Source organism: Sciurus carolinensis, chromosome 1 (assembly GCF_902686445.1).
Source record: "Sciurus carolinensis chromosome 1, mSciCar1.2, whole genome shotgun sequence".
Classification (NCBI taxonomy): Eukaryota; Metazoa; Chordata; class Mammalia; order Rodentia; family Sciuridae; genus Sciurus; species Sciurus carolinensis.
In genome coordinates, this window is record NC_062213.1 from 102,996,957 (window position 1) to 103,015,472 (window position 18,516).

At 39.8% G+C, this 18,516-nt stretch overlaps 1 protein-coding gene across 1 annotated transcript in view; it reads left to right on the forward strand.

Annotated features, from left to right (window-relative positions):
• Nucleotides 1-14,952, forward strand: part of Tbx15 (T-box transcription factor 15) — a 109,105-nt gene extending 94,153 nt beyond the window's left edge. Inside the window, exons 7-8 of the mRNA XM_047560269.1 lie at nt 229-326; nt 12,462-14,952. Of these exons, the coding sequence (XP_047416225.1) occupies nt 229-326; nt 12,462-13,246 (883 nt within the window). The 3' untranslated portion in view covers nt 13,247-14,952. The remainder of the gene's footprint in view (nt 1-228; nt 327-12,461) is intronic.
• Nucleotides 14,953-18,516: the final 3,564 nt, after the last annotated feature.

The window sequence follows — 18,516 nt, forward strand, 5'->3', positions numbered from 1 at the left end:
ATTTTATCATGGTTATACATTTGCCTGCAAATAATCCGAATAATTAGGTTAATTTGTTCTTCGTCCTACAGTCTAGCATCATCTATATCTCCTGCCTTTCCAGACTGATTTGCCCTGATGGTGATGTCTCAGTGCCACTTGCCAAACAAACCACCTCTGGATCTTTAAAAAGTCAGTGCATTTCTTGGGATTACTCACAGCTTTATTTTCTGACTTTTCCCTCTCCAGAACTGGACTTGAAGCCATCATGGAGACCTATGCTTTCTGGAGACCTCCTGTGCGCACACTCACCTTTGAGGATTTCACCACCATGCAAAAGCAGCAAGGTAAAGCCGTGGGGCAGGGCATCTGAATGGTGGCAGGACTGGAGAGGGGGCACCTGAACTGAGTGTAGCCTATCTGGCCCCAGGTCAAGGCATGGGTCACACCAATTCTCCTGGAATAATTCTCAGGAGCTCCAGAAATAACCCAAGCATGACCACTTGTGAAAACAAGCTGGTTCTAGAGGCAGCATTTCATCTGACATTCAAAATTCTTTTCTCCCTTCCTAAAAGCATGGCTGTGTTTTCATGATTATGATGGTGATGAAATCATTGTGGAGTGTTACTAAGTGTTCACGCTGTCCTTGGTATTTGAAGAGATCATCCTCATAATGACATTTGTACCTCGTGGAAGCTTCAACAGCTTTCTTATTTCTAAGTGTTGCAGCTGAGAAAAGCTTTCACACCAGATAATAGGAATATATCACATCAGAACTCACAGTGAGAGAGGGCCTACTGCAAGCCCATCTGAACCCTGCAACTATTGTGCTATCCTGTGTTGCTTATTTGAATCAATACTCCTCTCAAGTTGGTGGGGTAAGTGGACTATGCCAGGCTGCTTTGTGTTTTTCATCCAATTTCTAATCTCCCCTCTTGTGTAGCTCAGGCTGGGAAACCTTGGCTATGTATACAGAAGGTTCTTAGGTGGTTTTCAACTCCTCTTCTTGGTCCAGTCCTATTCCTATTCCTACCCATCTGGGTCCCTCAATGAAAGCTTCCCAGAATGTGAGATGGTGTATGAATCTCCTTTTCCAGCCTCCCCCTAACCAAACTTGACACTAGTGGATCAACATATACAGACCCAGCCCATTCTGTGGCTACCATTAATACAGCCCGATTTTTGAATTTGGAGTTCTTCCATTAGGGAGGCCATTCTAAGACTTGATAATACATTGTAATGCATTCCCTTCTCAGCAGAGCTCCTAGAACTTTGCACACTGAACCAGGTTTGTCACCAACATCGCTGAAATCTGTCATGTTTTATGATGAGTTTAGTGATTTTAATCATGAACTCAGTAGTTAAGACATTTTAGTCTCTTAGCTCTATTCCTCCCTAGCTCTGTGTCAGGTTAATCAATCTTTCTGATACCTCATTCTCTCTTATGCGTTATACAGATGAATATGCTGGAATTTTTATTGATAATTAAATGAGATAATGAATTTAAAATCATACTAAGCACTCAATACATGCTAATTAACCATTGTCATAGTCATAAGCATCACCATCTTCATATCCCTTATATCATTGTACATGCATACCTAACAGGAAGATGTATCAGGAATGGAGAATATGGTCTTTCTGATAATAGCTTATTCAAAGAATGATTAGGCTGTCTGTCTTCATAGGGATCTGGTGAGGTTACCAATCCAGAATTTCCATCTCTTTTTTATAGATGGGGAGGAGCAGAAACCCTTCATATGAAGTTACCTTCTTCCCAAAAGACTGTGACTAGAAGCAGCATCAATTATTAAGAGTTACTACTGCTTTGAGCCTTCATGGCCCCTAAGAGGCATAGGTTTTAAGGGAGGCCTGGGCCTTCACGTTGGATGGTCTTCTCTATCTAACTTGGGCAATTTTCTTCCACTCTAAGTGCCAGTGGACTCGCCCACAAGTGAAGGATAATTTTTGTGTGTATGTGTATGAGGCAATTTATATAAAGATGCTTTATAAATGGAAGTGGGTTGTCCAAAGACCCCTATCCAATTCTATTTCTGAGGTGGTTAATTACTTATTTGCCTTCACTTTACCTTTGATTTTCCAAGCTCTAGCTAAGCAGGAGTTTGGATCATGAGGAAGGTAGACAAGGTTGACAAAGATATCATCAATTTCCAAGAGCAGGCATTGATGGTGACAGTTGTGTTCACTGCTTTGTCCCCAAGATGTGCCACAGGGCCTGGCACCCAGGAAGTACCTCACAAATGTAAATAAGATCACTTGGTGGCCCCGTGGCTCCGGTGGGCAGTGTCACTGTCAGCTTCTGTCTTGTTTGTATGTGGTGTGGATATGGAGTGCTCACTGGGGGTTACCACCTGCATTGCAACAGCCTGTGAGGCTGTGGGGCAGGCCCAGAAAAGCTGGTGTCATGGTATTTCCACTGAACATTTATCAGTATGAAGGCTTACTATTGACACTTTTATAGCAATTGGTTTAGGAGAAATTGAACTATCAAGGTATAATTTCACAACTATCTCAGTAACTCCTTTTTTACTGGAGGTAACAAGCTTGAATTATTGGATACATGTGGTAGTGGGATGAGGCTAAAGGAAAAGCCAATTTACTGAACTGTTTCTATTAAATAGTAGATGAAATTTTCTATTAAATGGTTTAACTAGAATGTATTTCTGAACTATACAGTGAACTTGATCCAGATTCTCATTATTAAAAAACATGTGGCTTGGTTTCCTTTTGTTAACAGAGACTGTAAAACATTCTCTCTTCCCTTAAGAACTAAGAGTCCCAGTAACTGTGGACAGTATCACTTTAAAAAATGAATGAGGGTGGGGGGGCAAGAATGGAGGGAGGAAGGAAGAACTGTATAGAGGGAAAAGAGGGGAGGGAGGGGAGGGAGGGTTGGGAGGGAAGGAAAAAATAACAGAATGAATCAAACATCATTACCCTATGTAAATGTATGATTACGCAAATGGTATGCTGTTACTCCATGTACAAACAGAAACAACATGTATCCCATTTGTTTACAATAAAAATGAATAAAAAAAACAAATAAAAGAGACACAGACATCTATGCTAAACTGCTTGTTGTCTTGGAAGGAATAGAAAGTGAAGTTGTTGGTGGCATCTTCAGTGGTACACTGTTCTATATAATTCCCTTTTAGTTACAAGACAGTTGACAATGCAGGCACCATGCCTAATATCCCAATAGTGACTGACACACCCAGGTGTCTATGTAACCACATTGCTTCAAACACACAAATGTCTATCATGTCAAACAGTAGACCTAGAATAGTTTTGTACTCCTACTGGCAGAGACTACATCAATCTTTCTACTTAGAGGAGGTTCAAGATGTGTTATTCTCTCTGCCCTGGCTGTCATTTTTATTTTTCTTTCATTAAGACTCATCCACTGGTAACATTTCAAGGAAACAGGTAAATGCACTATAGTTTTGCAGAAACTCAAATTCTTCTATTCAAAAGACATGTTGAATAGAATGTTCTGAATTTTTGATTTCTCTTAATGGAAAAGAATTCAGAGGATTCATTGTCTTCTGCCTTTGACACAAAAAAGAAACGGAGGCATATAGCTCTAGCACCATCCTCAGTTAAGTGGTGTCAGAAAAGCCAATGCCACCAATGTGGTTTGTTTGTTTGACAGGGCAGCTTTCTTTCATCCAGACTACAATACCATTCTTCACTCTTACTCATTAGAAATTTAATTTTCCACAATGAGTTTAGTTTATGCTTCTTATTGGTTTATTTTTGAATAATTTAGAGCATTAACTCTAAAAAGATCTGAATTTCAGTTTCTAAAGGAAGTTAGTGGTATGATCTTATCTTTGGGTGTCTTCATATAGAACCAGCAAGGATATTGATATGTTCAGAGAGTCTGGAGACAGAAATTCTCTTTCAGGAATGACTTCTGCTCAATGCTGATAGGAGCAGGTAAGAAATGAATTAACCATGCAAGCGAAGCTTACGGAAGGTGACTAAGGCAATACAGACCCAGAAAGGAGAAGAAATAAGAGCCCATGTCCTTTATAATCGCGTATAATGGATCCTGTTGTTCCCATGGACATTCTTGAATAAAGTGTGTGCCTCAAGTTACTCTTATACATGACAGAGTCATTTGCATGGTCAAAACTGAGAGAGCTTTTACGAGAAGTGACTCCAAGTGATCTGATAACTATTTGCTATAAGGAGATTCTAGTGACCCAGAAACTGGCAATTTATTTCCCTTTGTGGAGATGAGGAGGCCTCCATTTCAGAAACCTTCCCTTCTGCTGAGATTTCAACACCATTCAGTGTTAAAGTATTTGTTAGGCAATTTTAAAGCTTTAGAATTATGGGGTCTCCACTGGTGATGAAATTTTTCATCAGTTTGACTTGTATTTGTCAGAGTTGGTCAGTGAGAGGAGTCAAGCAGTGAGCAAGTCATAATAGTAAAATATCAAGGAAATAAAATTCAATGGAAATCAGCCTTTGAACTATAAAGTCACTGTAATGATTCAAATATAGTCCATATACTAACCTTGCTTATCTCTGAGATGAAGAATGTATTAGTCAAGGTTCTCCAGAGGAACAGAATCAACAGGAAGTGTGATTATAAAAAGGGGATTTATTAGATTTGTTTACACAACCAGAAGCTGGGTAGTCCATAATGGTCATCTGTAGGCTGAGATCTGGAAGAACCAGCAGCTGAGTGGTCCAAGAACATGAGGGATCAACAGTGCTATGCTAGTTCAAGACCAAAGGCTTTTGGAAACTACCTGGAGAATCACTGGCAGAGTCTACTCTGGAAGAGTGAAGAAGCAAGAGACTGATATCCTCAGATGATGGAAGTAGCAATCAAGAACCCTTTCAAGAAGAGTGGAGCTTGCATCTGCTTCCTTGTTCTTCTGTTATTCCATCTATGCCACCATCCTATTGGATGCTGCTGCCTATGCTTAGGGAGGGTCTCCACTTCAGTTCACTATCCCCACATTCCAGTCATTCCTAGACAGGCCCTCATTGACACACCCAGAAGCCTCTTGATCACAGGCATCTCTTAATCCAATCAAATTGACAATTCAAATTAACCCCTTCAATGAATAAGACTTATCTATATAGCTTACAACTGCATATTCATACGCAAGTTTTTGAAGCACTACTTCCCCTGCCCACATTAAACTTTGCTTTAATGGGTCTCAAAATTCTGTGACAGATTTTTTGTTGTTTCCAAAGTACTAATTTTAAAAACTAGTAACTTAAAACTGCCACCTACATACAATGGTCCACAAATGGTCTTCTTTCCTTCTGAAGGTTTATGATGCATTGCTATCATTAGCCAGTCTTCTACTATTAAATTTAAATGGCCAATTGAGACCAATAGTTCTAAGCCCGTTCTTCCACTGCTGATTAAGACTGGGATGATAGATGTTAGGGGTAATATTCATTTAGCCTTCTGAGCTTTCTGGGCAGACCTGGTGACGTTGCCAGCTCCAATGGTCTTATCTACTGCTTTGATGATGCTCACAGCAACTGTCTCATATCATGAACAACAAAGCGACCCAGAGGAGGAGAGTAAGAGAAGTTCTTGGTACACATGGACTTGCCTGGAACCATATCAAAAATGGCAGCATCACCAGATTTCAAGAATTTAGGGCCATCTTCTATCTTCTTACCAGAATGGAGACCAATTTTTTCCTTCAGCTCAGCAAACTTGTAAACCTAGTGAGTTTGCAACAGTTGAGTACAGGGGCATAGCCAGCACAGCACTGATTTGGTCTAGATGGCTTCATAAAGCCTTTCTTTTTTGAGGGTTGTAGAAGAACATTTTGAATTTGCAGCATGCTTTACACTATAAGAATTAGGTGTTCCTGATGGGAGATGGAGAGCATCTCAATTCAATCCACTGAAACAACATTTTGAGCATTCCTAATCCCCAAATCCAGAATCAGAGATGCTCCAAAATCTAAAACTTCTTGAGTTGCTAACATGACCCCAACAAGTGAAAAATTCCATATTGTGAAACTTTGCTTTATGTGCAGAATTCTTAAAATTATTATGTAAAGTTATCTTTAGGCTATATGTATAATTGTGTATGCAATAAAAATGAATTTCATGTTTAGGCTTAGGTCCCATCTCAATATATCTCATTATGTTGGTGAAAACTTTCCAAAATCTGAAAATATCTGAAGTCCAAAACACTTCTAGTCTGAAGCATTTCAGTTAAGGACTGCCCAACCTGTAATTGGTAATATTGTATTTTTTCTTTAATGTCCCTTATGCTTAATGTATCCAGAACTAAGTCTGCCATCCACCTCATAGACCTGGCATCCTCCAGCCATCCACTGATCATCCTGTGTTTCTTTCCCTGTCCCACCCCCTAGTTCCCATATCTCTAAACCCCATGCCACCGCCTCACTCTGAGCTGCTTTCATCTCTTACCTGGATGGCCATGAGGTCCTCCAAGCCTCTATTTTTTCCTCTAAGCCATTCTCCACATCCCTACTTCAATTGCTTAGATCTTTCAATGGCCACAATTTACATTCCCTAATGGAAGACATTCCTTGACAAAGCCCACTAGACCTCTCATGTTCTGACTTTTCTGTTTCACCTCTAACAGAGATGGGGACAATGAGAATTAGATAAGTTAGTACTCTAAATAAGATAATAGAGCGCTCATAATATCACTCACGAGTTAATAAGCATCAGTGAGTGATTGCTTTCATCATATTTGTTGCTGCTGTTAGTACTGATCTAGCTTCAGCCTATGCCTCTTTCCCTTTGTCACTTGTCCCAGCATCACTGATCCTGCTTCTACTTTTCAAGCATGCTGTACTCTTTCCTGCCACACCTTGTTCCCTTTGCCTGGGAGGCTCCCTCTCATCCCCTTGCCTTATGCTATCTATCTTTGAGAACTCAGCTTAAACCTCACTTCCTTGGGAAATTTCTCTGCCATCCGTGGTAAGCTGAATCCTCTTAGGGTGTGTTCTTAGTTATCTATGTCATTCTTTTGCTAGTGTCTTTCATTCACATTTTTCTCACCATTTATTCCAATATGATTAAATTCTTGGATCCAAGTTGGACACAGTCTTGTACTCCTGTAATTGTCTTGTACTCCTGTAATCCCAGTGATTCAGGAGGTTGAGACAGGAGGATTGCAAATTCAAAACCAGCCTCAGCAACTTAGTGAGACCCTAAGCAACTTAGCAGACGCTATTTCAAAATAAAAATAAAAAGAGCTAGAGATATGACTTGGTGGTTAAGCAGCCCTGGGCTCAATCCCAGGTACTGGGGAAGAAAATTCTGGGTCCAGGCATGATATCATTCATATTTAGTACTCAAAGAGTCATTGAATGAGGGAGTGAACTCAACTCTGGTGGGTACTATATTAATTTAGAGAATAGTGTCAATGTGTTTGGCAATAGTTCATCAACTTGGGCTAAAATTTAAAGAGAAAATAATTTAGGGGAAAAAAAGGAACAATAAAGCAATACACTAAGAAGAAAACAATTTTGTTAAAAAGTAGTAAAGAAAATGTCCAAAAAGTCTTAAGTAAAATTCACAGGATAACAAGTTTGGGACAGTTAGTTAGGGTCTTAGGTGTCCAGGTATGTGAGCTTATGTTATGGGGAATATGTAAAATGATCTTGGAATTGAGTCACTTTTTCATCTATCTAATCAACTATTATTAGGATTTCTTATGCTGTCATAGCTAATGTAAGTGTTTGGGGGACAGAATTAATGACAAGAATAGATAATTAGGGGAAGGAGAGAAGTTATAGGAGAGAAGATTCTGGCTCTTGGAACCAAGTAATGACATGGAAATTTATTCTTTACTAGCCCAGATGGAGTTTTATCTTACTGTTTTTCAATGTTTGGGGGCGGTGGGGAAGCACAACAAAATAAACCCAAAAGGAAACTGCTTGTGAAAGTCCCCATATTACAATCTGGAAGTAATCAATTTAAAGATGCAAAAGTCAGCAGGTTTGGTATTCAGGATTTTCACGGTCACATTTAACTTGTATTTGTGGTACATAAATATATTCTAGGTTGTTGTCCTCGTATGGGATCACTGCTAAACATGTATTCTTTTTGGATGTTTTCCTGTTAGCCTTGAATTGTGGAGCAAGTTGATGTCAGATATGAATTTTAATGTACCTCCTCACTTTGGTTCATGGATTAAATCAGATGAAGAGACAATTTGGGAGTGGAGATTGGTCCTGGAACAACTGAGAGCATTAAGCTCTTTATGGCATTATATTTTACTCACCTCTCAGAAGTGGATTGAGACCTTAGAGGACAGTGGGAAAAAGACATATTAATTTGTGTTTTTTGAATTTTGCTTTGTTTGATCTGTGAAGAGATGAGGCCATGAAACAGCCCGTTTTCATCCTGGGTTGAGAAGAGACAGATGATTCATGGAGCAGCTAGAGCCGTTACAGCCTTTGGGAATAGGGCTCAGTTGTCACTTATCTCAGTGCTCTGTCATTCACAGTACTGGGACTAGGACTCCTGTAGCCTGTAAGTGAAGGGTATGTAGCTCTGTGAGGCCAAGATGCGCTGCCGTAAGGATGGAGGCCAACACCTGAGAGTCATTCCCACCGGGGTCAAATGCCTTAAGATTTCTTTCTCCTTTTTTTACTCCTTCTCCCATAAAAGAATGTTTAATGCCGACATGTCAGATACTGTTGTGAGCACTTTGTAATATATACTATCTCATTTTTTTCACTAAAAACATCCTTAGAAGATAGGCAATAGTAATTCCATTTATATGATTATAGAATGTGAAGCTGAAGGTCAACTTGCTAAGGTCCCAAAGTCAGTGAGATAGCTGGGATTGGAACCAGGTTTGTCTGACTTTACACACCATGTTTGTCCACTAAGAAATGCATGTCAAGACTCTTAGAAAATCCAGAACCTGGCAGAAACAGAGGAGATGAAGGTGACAGGAAGACTGTGCTAAACAGGAAAGGGAGGCAAGCTTTTCTTTGAGAAGCAGCTCTGGCCCCTTTTGTATTGGCACCGCTTGGCCTAGCTTTGCTGTGCTGAGAGATCTTCACTCAGTCAAGTGTTGAAATGCAAAGGAGGTGGTCTGCCTCTTTGAGCTTATTTAGCACTTGGCTGGCACTCCCAACTTGTTTAACAGTTGGCAGGTTGTTAGATCATAAGAGAATAAAGACTTCTCAGTATCTCGGTTTTCTTTTTTGCAAAATGGATACCACAGTCCCTCTCTCTCTCTCTCAACTGTGAAAAATAGCTATTAAGTGTACTGAGGACTTGTGTGCATAAGAACATTTTTTCAAAGTGGATGGAAGCAATGTGAACTTCTCTTGCTTCCCCCCACACCCACCCCTTTAAACACTGGTTTGTATGGAGGCTCCCACCCCCTAAAGCTCAGCAGGCCACCAAATCTCATTTCCAGTGAATGTCATTTAAAAGCCAAAGCAAGCTGACTACAAACTTTTTAACATGTGCCTCTCATCTGCTCAGCAGAAATCCCTGTAACTTGTTAATAGTTCCCTTCTTATTTTTTTGTAGTGAAACCAATTGAGGCCTTAAATCAGTACCATTCCTTCCATCTTGAACCATCTGAGAAAACCATTTAGAGTTGTAGAAAGTCACGTGTTCCCTCCTGCACTTCCTGCTTCAGGGCTAGGGCCAGTGCCTGATGGAGCATACCTATTGCAGGACAGGACAGTGTGCTGAACAGGTGGTCTCCTCAGGGGCCACATAAACACCAGATCAGGGAGAGCAGGACAGGCTTTCAAAGAAAAGACACCAGATTCATATCTCGTAAAACACAAATCTCTTTACAGCTGGAGTCAAGTTTCTCCATTCGTGCCACAGCACTTATTTCAGTGAAGTTTATGGCATTTAGGGTAGGAAAGGAGAAGGATGTATAGGATGCCTCAAAGAGAAGAACATGAATTTCTGAGCTTTCTGTAAGGCTATTTGCTCAAAAACAGGAAGCAGGAGATGTTCTTCCTCCTCCTCCTAGAATTTTCCCTTTCCAGAATTTCTTCATCATATCAAAATGATTCCTTATAAAATACTCACAGTTGACTACTCAGGCTTTATATTACTTTAAACCTCAGCCACAGCTACAGTGCTGAGAGGGACAGAAAGTGAGTTTAAAGTCCTTCATTTCATAACTGATAATTAAGAGGTAGAATGTGTTGCTTATGGTCATGAACAGGGTGGAGGTCGATGATCTGGGGTCAGGCTTGAGCTTTTCCCACCATGACCAGTTACTGGTAGTATTTAAAATGTTGGTCTTTTCTGTGATTGTGGGGTGAAAACCATTTTACTTCTCTAAAAGGAACTTGAGAACTAGAAACAAGAAATAAAACTTTCCTGAAATGACTTTAAAATCAGCAATTGATTGGATGGACTCTAAACCTGATTGTATCTGGAAAGTTTATTGAGAAAATTCTTTGTAAAATGCTGATTCTGGAAAAAGTTATTAACAAGAACCAAATTTGTACATCTACACGTAATACTATCTATATAACTGTAGATAAAGGTAGAGTGTTTTTTCCTAAAAACTAACTTCAATTTCCTCTTTGAAGCATTTCCTTCTTTATTCACACATCTGGGATCTCTTCCTCCTTCCTTAAGACAGTGTGAGTGGTTTCTCTATATCTCAGTATCTCTGGAATCCTGCTATTTTTATTGCAATTTCCTTGCTGATAAAAACCTTATTTCTGCTCCTTTCTACCTAAAATGCCCTTTACCTTTGTATGGTGCTTAGTACCAACAAGTTGTGGGTAACCTAAGGCTACCATACCCCTTGAAGATCATAGTAGCTGAGAAGCTATTGTAGGGAAGAACTAAAAGGCATGAGGGAGGGAATTACACGGAGGGAGATTCCACAGGCAAAGGCAGATGCTCACTCTGGAATTCAATGAAGGGATCAACAGCTCCAGCACTCACCACCATTTTTAAATTACACTGGGAAAGACAGGAAGTGGATGTTGTACTGCAACTTCCTGGCGCTGGAAAAGAGAAGTCTTGTAAAGTTCATTTTTGGCTTTCTTAATCTGAACACATTTGAAATAGGTTGGAATGAACTGGCCCTTAGTCTGCTGGTGCTTCAACCATTCATCCAGATCTCACATCCACTTTTCCTAAGATCAATTCTCTCAAATTCAGGAATTTTTAGAAGTGGAAGGAATCTGGAGGTCCTTTAAGATGAAGTGTGAACTCTGGACCTGAGAAGTCATTAGAAATGCAAATTCTCAGACCTGTCTGAGACCTACAGAATTAGAAACTCTGGGAAGAGTGTCAGTAATCTGTGTTTTAATGAGCCCTGTAGCTCATTCTCATGCATATGCAAGCTTCAGAATCACTACTCTGGGTACTATGAAATGAGGAATTTAGTTTGTATCATTAGTTATTAACTATGCCTGAACATTAGAATAATTTGAGGAGGTTTTGTAATAATACTGATATGATGGTCCCATACCTCCAAACCTTCCTTTAGTTCTGCGTTGGAATTCTGGAGCATTATCATTTTTGAGTTGGCAGGTTCTCTCAGCTTGAGAGTCACTGATCTAAGTTAATTCCTGATCCCTACATGAAGAAACTGAAATCTATAGAGGGTAAGTGAGGTGTCCAGGGTCATGGGTGGTTAGTGTGGCAGAGTTGTGAGTACAGCCCATAATCTCCTGACTTTCTCATCAACTTAAGGCCTGTTTGTCCTCTTCTCCCAATAAATTTCAAGATCCCAAGGATTCTGATAACAGTGTTTTTTGCAGTCTCTGAAACTGGACAGGCTCCTAGGAAGGAAGAATGCAGAACCTCTGGATCATAATGGTTTTGTTGTGGATTAGCCTGTTTTGTTCTAATTTAGCACATATAATTGTGCTCATATGTCTTTCATAAGACAGAACTTCAATCTCATGCCTCAGGTCCCACCACCTGGGCCCCTCTGTTCTGTCCTCCCAGGCCTTAGTCCTGATAGAGCACCCTATTCCAGTACCTGGTTTCCATTAAGATTAGAGTCCTGCATTAGTATGCTATATCTTGAGCTGAGAGACTAAAGATGGAAAAGTAGGAAATAATCAGTTGTTAAAATATGCATTTCATGCATTCCCATGGAGAATGGGAAAAGTCAAGTTGGTGGATTTTAATGCAGATCACTAGAGGTCTTATTAGAAAGTATATCTAATGGTGAGAAATGGAAAAATGAATATTGGAAAGCTTATTATAATTTTAAAAAATAAGACTAAGGCTTTTACAGAAAAAAAGAGTTTAGTGTTCTTTTGTATCATCCTCTTTGTCCCCTCTCCTGCAGAGTGTGTGCATTTGGGTGTGTGTACATGGTAGAATCACTTAGCGTGGCCTTTGAGTTCAAATAAAGATGTGGTTCTATAGAAATGAACCCATCCTGGACATTTGAAGGCACCCTCATATGACTTGCATTTGGTCTAGATAAACCCATCTAAAAATACTCAATGTATTCATGTTTTATTTTTCAGGAGGCAGCACAGGCACTTCCCCAACCACATCCAGCACTGGGACACCATCCCCGTCGGCTTCTTCTCATCTTTTATCTCCATCCTGTTCTCCTCCAACTTTTCATTTGGCCCCCAACACTTTCAACGTGGGCTGTCGAGAGAGTCAGTTGTGTAATCTAAACCTCTCTGATTATCCACCTTGTGCCCGAAGCAACATGGCTGCCTTGCAGAGCTACCCAGGGCTGAGTGACAGTGGCTACAACAGGCTCCAGAGTGGCACTGCTTCAGCCACTCAGCCATCTGAAACCTTCATGCCTCAGAGGACTCCATCCCTCATCTCAGGAATACCAACTCCTCCCTCGTTGCCCAGCAACAGCAAGATGGAAGCCTATGGAGGCCAGCTGGGATCCTTCCCCACTTCCCAGTTTCAGTATGTTATGCAGGCAGGCAATGCGGCCTCCAGCTCCTCATCACCACACATGTTTGGGGGTAGCCACATGCAGCAGAGTTCCTACAATGCCTTTTCTCTCCACAACCCCTACAACCTATATGGATACAATTTCCCCACCTCCCCTAGGCTAGCTGCAAGCCCAGAAAAACTGAGCGCCTCTCAAAGCACTTTACTCTGCTCTTCTCCCTCCAATGGGGCTTTTGGAGAGAGGCAGTACCTGCCCACAGGAATGGAACACAGCATGCACATGATTAGCCCTTCGCCTAATAATCAGCAGGCAACCAACACTTGTGATGGCCGGCAATATGGGGCAGTCCCAGGCTCCTCCTCCCAGATGTCTGTACACATGGTTTAAAGGGCTGTCCAAACACTGCGGAGCTTATGCCAGCCAAGACCTCAGAGTCTCCGTGGGCAGATCTTCCTCTTTGGGAGCCCAATGCCTTTGGAAAACAGGAACTGTGTTTGTGTTTTTTGTTTTTGTTTTTGTTTTTGTTTTGTTTGTTTTTCTGGAGGAGGAAAACACATACCCAGGAACAGCAAGAGACACTTTTGAGCCACTGAAGAATACTTGCCGTGAATCATCCACAGCTCAGTGGCCATACTCCTGCCTTCCCAAACCTTAGTTTTATAAAGCGTCCATCTATGCCAGAGTGGCCTTTGAAGAGACTGAATAATCATTTTATAATAATGTTAAGAGAGATGCTAGCATGTAGCAGCCATGAAAAGTTACACACACACACACACACACACACACACACACACAGACCTACCTATAAATACTTATGTGCATACATATATGCACATATACAAACTCATACATACACAAACATCCTGCACACTGACTCTGAACTGGGCGAACTCTGTGGATGGAGGCCCAGAGGGGTGCTTTCACCAAGAATTTGTCTATGTACAACACTAGATGGACTGGGCCAGAAATAGCCATCAGCCTTTCTCCCCTGCAGCTTAACCTGCTTCTGGAAAGAATGGTGTATCCTGGAGCCCCTCTCTGGCTATGAGGATGGAAAGACATCTGTACTACAACTGGACTTGGCTTCCTTAAAAAGATTGCTTTTAAACTTGGGATCTCTCCATGAAGTATGCCATCTTTGATGTTCCCAGTGGTGCCTGTAAAAAGGGAGTGAGAGCAGCTGAGAGAGAGAGAGAGAGAGAGAGAGAGAGAGAGAGAGAGGAGAGCAGGAAAGAGTGGAGAGCAAGACAGAGAGAGAAAGTGTGAGCAATGAGAAGAGTTTCACCAAGGAAATGTGCTAGAGTTTGTTTCCCCACCTACCGGCTGTAGAAGGCATCATTGCGTTATTGAGGAATAAATCTCTCTGGGACACTGTGCATGGTCAGGGCACCAGTGAGATGGGCCCAGGCAAGGAATGCATCTTGATCCCACGTTCTGACCACTGTGATCCAGAAGAGAGGAGCACCACATGGGAAGTGCTGAGCCCACAGCATGCAGCCTGGCAGGGTAGGGAAAGAGAAGAAATGTGAAGAAGGAAGAATTTTATAATTCCCCAGGTAATACCAAAAGTAGAGGCAGCAAATAGAGGCCTGGCCTCCACGTGCCACATCCAGAGCCCTGAGCTGAACAGCCTGCCCATTAGCCCCCATGGCAGAGAAACCCTGTCACGTTCCAGGGAATTGCAGATGGGTCTTCTACATGTTCCCACCTGCCCGTAGATCTCCATTTTTATCAAATAGTTCATTGCATTTTGAAGTTTGGAGTTTTTCTTTCACCTTTCCTTTCCCTTCAGATCCTTTAATGATACGAAAACAAGTGAAGCTTGGTACAAGCTTAAATTTTTAAATGGTGTGGAAATGCAAATGATGCCAAGTAAAATAATACAGATATTATTAAGATTTTTGGTTTTGAGGTGTTGTAGATAAATGTATTTATATGCCTAGTGGGGAATCCAATATTATGAATATTAAAAAAGGGGGCAATAAAAGGGTGTGTAAAATATGTATGAAGAAAAGGTGTATAAAAATTTGCCCTTATGCACGGAACTGTTTCTAAGTGCCAAGCACAGAATGCCGCTAAATAAAATCTTTGCAATTGTTTTTGCGTGTTTCTTCATACAGAAAAATGAAATAACAGCCTTGTGTATTTGTGTTCCACTTGACAATGAACATGGCACTTTCATATATACTACCCTATGTGATCTTTACACAGATTTCAGAAAGTAAATATTATCATCCTCATTTTGTAATCAGTAACTGAACTGCAGAGAGATTAAACACATTATCCAGGACCATACAATTTGTCAGAGAGGAAACTAAGACTTGAAGCCAGGTCTGGCAATTTAATGGAATGTTTTCTTTCATATCAGCTGTAGAAACTTGTGTGCGTATAATAATAATCCTCACTGTTGATCTGTGCCAGACACTGTACAATGTCTTTTACATAATCACCTCATCCTCCAATAATTTCATGAGATGGGTATTATTTAATCATTATTTTGTATATCTGGAAGCAAGCTGATAAATACTGGTTGATGACCTCCAATACCAAGTGACAGAGTTGGAAGTCTGACCTTCAGTTCTGTGCAATTAGCACAAAGTCATTCAGCCAGGGTTCCAACAGTCCTGTGAAGGATGTGGATGATCAGAAAAAGATACATAACCTAAGGGGTTGAGGCAAGAATGCCTCTGAGACTGGAGTTTTCTTGATATGTTTTAGTTGTAAATTGAATGAATCACTTTGGCATGGGAGAAGTGGTTTTGAGGTTTCATGCACCAAGGGATAATTTATAAAAAAAAACTAATAAAGTGTTTGGGCTATGCCATTTATAAGTACTTTCACATATCTCCTTTGAACCTCACAATAACCAAGAAGGGTGAACAAGACAGGAAGCATTGTTTGTATATGGGGAAGTAGGATTGTAAAGAGTATGACCTGCCCATACTTAGGTATCTAGGAAGCAACAGAATGAGGACATGAAATCTGCTCTTGCCCTACTTCAAACTGTTTCCTGGTAGACAGATATACTGGTTGCTCACTGATTCATTTTTACCAGAAATTGAGGGACTCAGATTCCAAACTACCACACTCTCACTGGAAATGAAGCTGGATTTGGGGGAGCAAAATCCTTGATTAACCATTGTTTGATTTTTGTAAATAACTTCAACAATGCCAGGTAATACCATCAACCATTAGGTCATTGCCAACATAGCTGAGACAATGACCAACTGGTTACCTTCAAGTATTTCAAGCTGTCTGGGTATGACCATTTCAAAACTTAAAAAGATACTCTTAATAGGAAGCCTTGTAGTGTTCTTTGACATAAAGGTAGACCTAACCCAACTATATTATTTCTTTCTGATTTATTGACATACCCAACATTGTTATTTGACTTAATGCCCTTTGAGGTTTTAGATAATAAATAATCATGACATGGCAAGCAGCACACTTGGCATAGAAATCTCCATATTGTCATTTAATAGTAGAAATAATAACTTAAACAACCATTTAGAATACTTAATACAGAATACTTCTGTAATTAGTATTTATTGGAATAATCCAAGTCAATTCCGTATGAGTTACAATGTATGCTTCCTTCTGCATCTGAGGAAGTAATTTTTTTTTTTAACAAACTGAATAATGAATTGTCAAGAATAGGCTTTTCCAATTCTTTTTAGTGAAATAGTGAAAATTCTTGGTAATAGGCACACTGATTAAATACAAGGGGCTGTTCATTAAAAGAACTGTGCCTCTACAGGTTGAGATGCTCCACCTGTGCTTGTGTCTCCTGGGGAAGGCTTTCTCATTCCTCTGTGCATCCCCAGTGCCCAGGACAGTTTATGGTGTCTTATAGAGTCTCAGTACAAATTTACTCTCAATAATCCAACCATTTTTCAAGGTCAGCATAAAATAATTGCTTGGTTGAAATATTATACTCTCCAATTTAAAGGAATCTAAATTAACTAAGATGTACTATTCTTCATATAGTATTCTATTATAAATTAATGTAAATTTAACTTAGTAGTTAAAAGGCATCATACATAATGGAGGGTAAAAAGCAATACATGCCCTATTTCTTTCTTGAAAGGGCTCAGTTTTCAGACAATCGTGTTCCTCCCTGGCAAATGTTATGAAAGCCTCTGGACATTCAGAGAAGATCCTCAGAGTAAGAAGGTGAGACTGAGATTATTTTTTTCTTAAGAAGGTAGAATTTGAATTAAGTTTTAAAAGATGCTGAGAGTTTTTGTAGATGTAAGGAATTGGTGGGTTTAATAATGAAATAACAACTTTAAATGGCAGTTAAATAATTTTTGAAGAAAAAAGATAGCATTTCAATAAAAATGAGCAATTTAATCAAGCTGGAGACATCCAGAAACTTCTTGCAGACTACAGATTAACATCTTCCTCTATGAAATATTTTCTCATTAGTGGAAGTGTTGAGGGCTGAAATTCAAGAGGATTGTTTGGTTGATGCCAAATGTTTGATTCATTGCTTAGTACTTTGACAATCTCAGAGAAACTCGACTGTACTGATTGCATTCAGTAAGTTATGGGAGAATTGTCTTCCCAAGGAAACCCAGGCACAAAGATACATTTCAGAAAAGCATTTTTGCTTATGATCATTAATAAATAATGAAAGATTTGATCTCCACATCCATGACCAACTTCATTCATTAATATGGTTTGATTAAATATTTGATGTCTACTTTGCATCAAGTGCTACTCTAGGCACTGAGAATACAGCAGTGATCAGTCTGATACGGTCGTGCCTTCAAGGGACTCATGTCCTGGTGGGAGACTGATATTGAATACACTGGCAAATAAATGAGTAATTTCAGATTGTAATACTTATTTTGAGGAAATTAAAAATACTAGTGACCGAGGAATGTGGATGAAGGCCCAGATAGATAGGGTTTACTAGAGGGCTACTCTACTTGGTGACATTTGTACTAGGACACATACAGACATTACCTTAGAATTTGTGCACTTGAACATATGCCCAGGGTGCTATATCCTCACTGGAAGAGGGGCTCTGCTCATTTTGCCTCAGTCAAGGCCAAGCATTTTTTTCCTTACAATGGCTTTGTAGCATCAATACATATTTGCCAAAGTCTTCTGGGATTGGGCCATTTGGAGACTCCTCATTTCTGAATCTGTCTTCTGTATGGTTTCAATAAAGTCATATTTTCATGACTTTCTTAGCAGAGGTTGAGAGGCATTCCTTCTATTTGACTTTGTCAAAAGACTAAAACTAAAGATCAAATATCCAATTAATAATAATCAGATTAATAATAAAAACTAATAAATAAAAAATTAAACATCATTTGGTATTCTACAACTTTCTCCAAACTGTTCTATGTAATATTGGAATATATGGAATTTCTACCTTGAAAGAGATTTCAACCTGCTAGAGGAGTGTAGATTATGTTCATAAGAAACAGTGAACAATAATAGCATTAAATTGGTGGTAAAGACATATATGCTGCAGAATTTCAGAAGGAAACTAATTTTTATGGAGTGTTTATTACATGTTACACATTGTACAAGGCAGTATCCTATAATCCTTGCAATCACCCTATGAAATTTGTATTTCAATCCCTATTTATAGATGGGAAAACTGAAGCTCATAGAAGTTCATAATGTGTACAAAATCACAG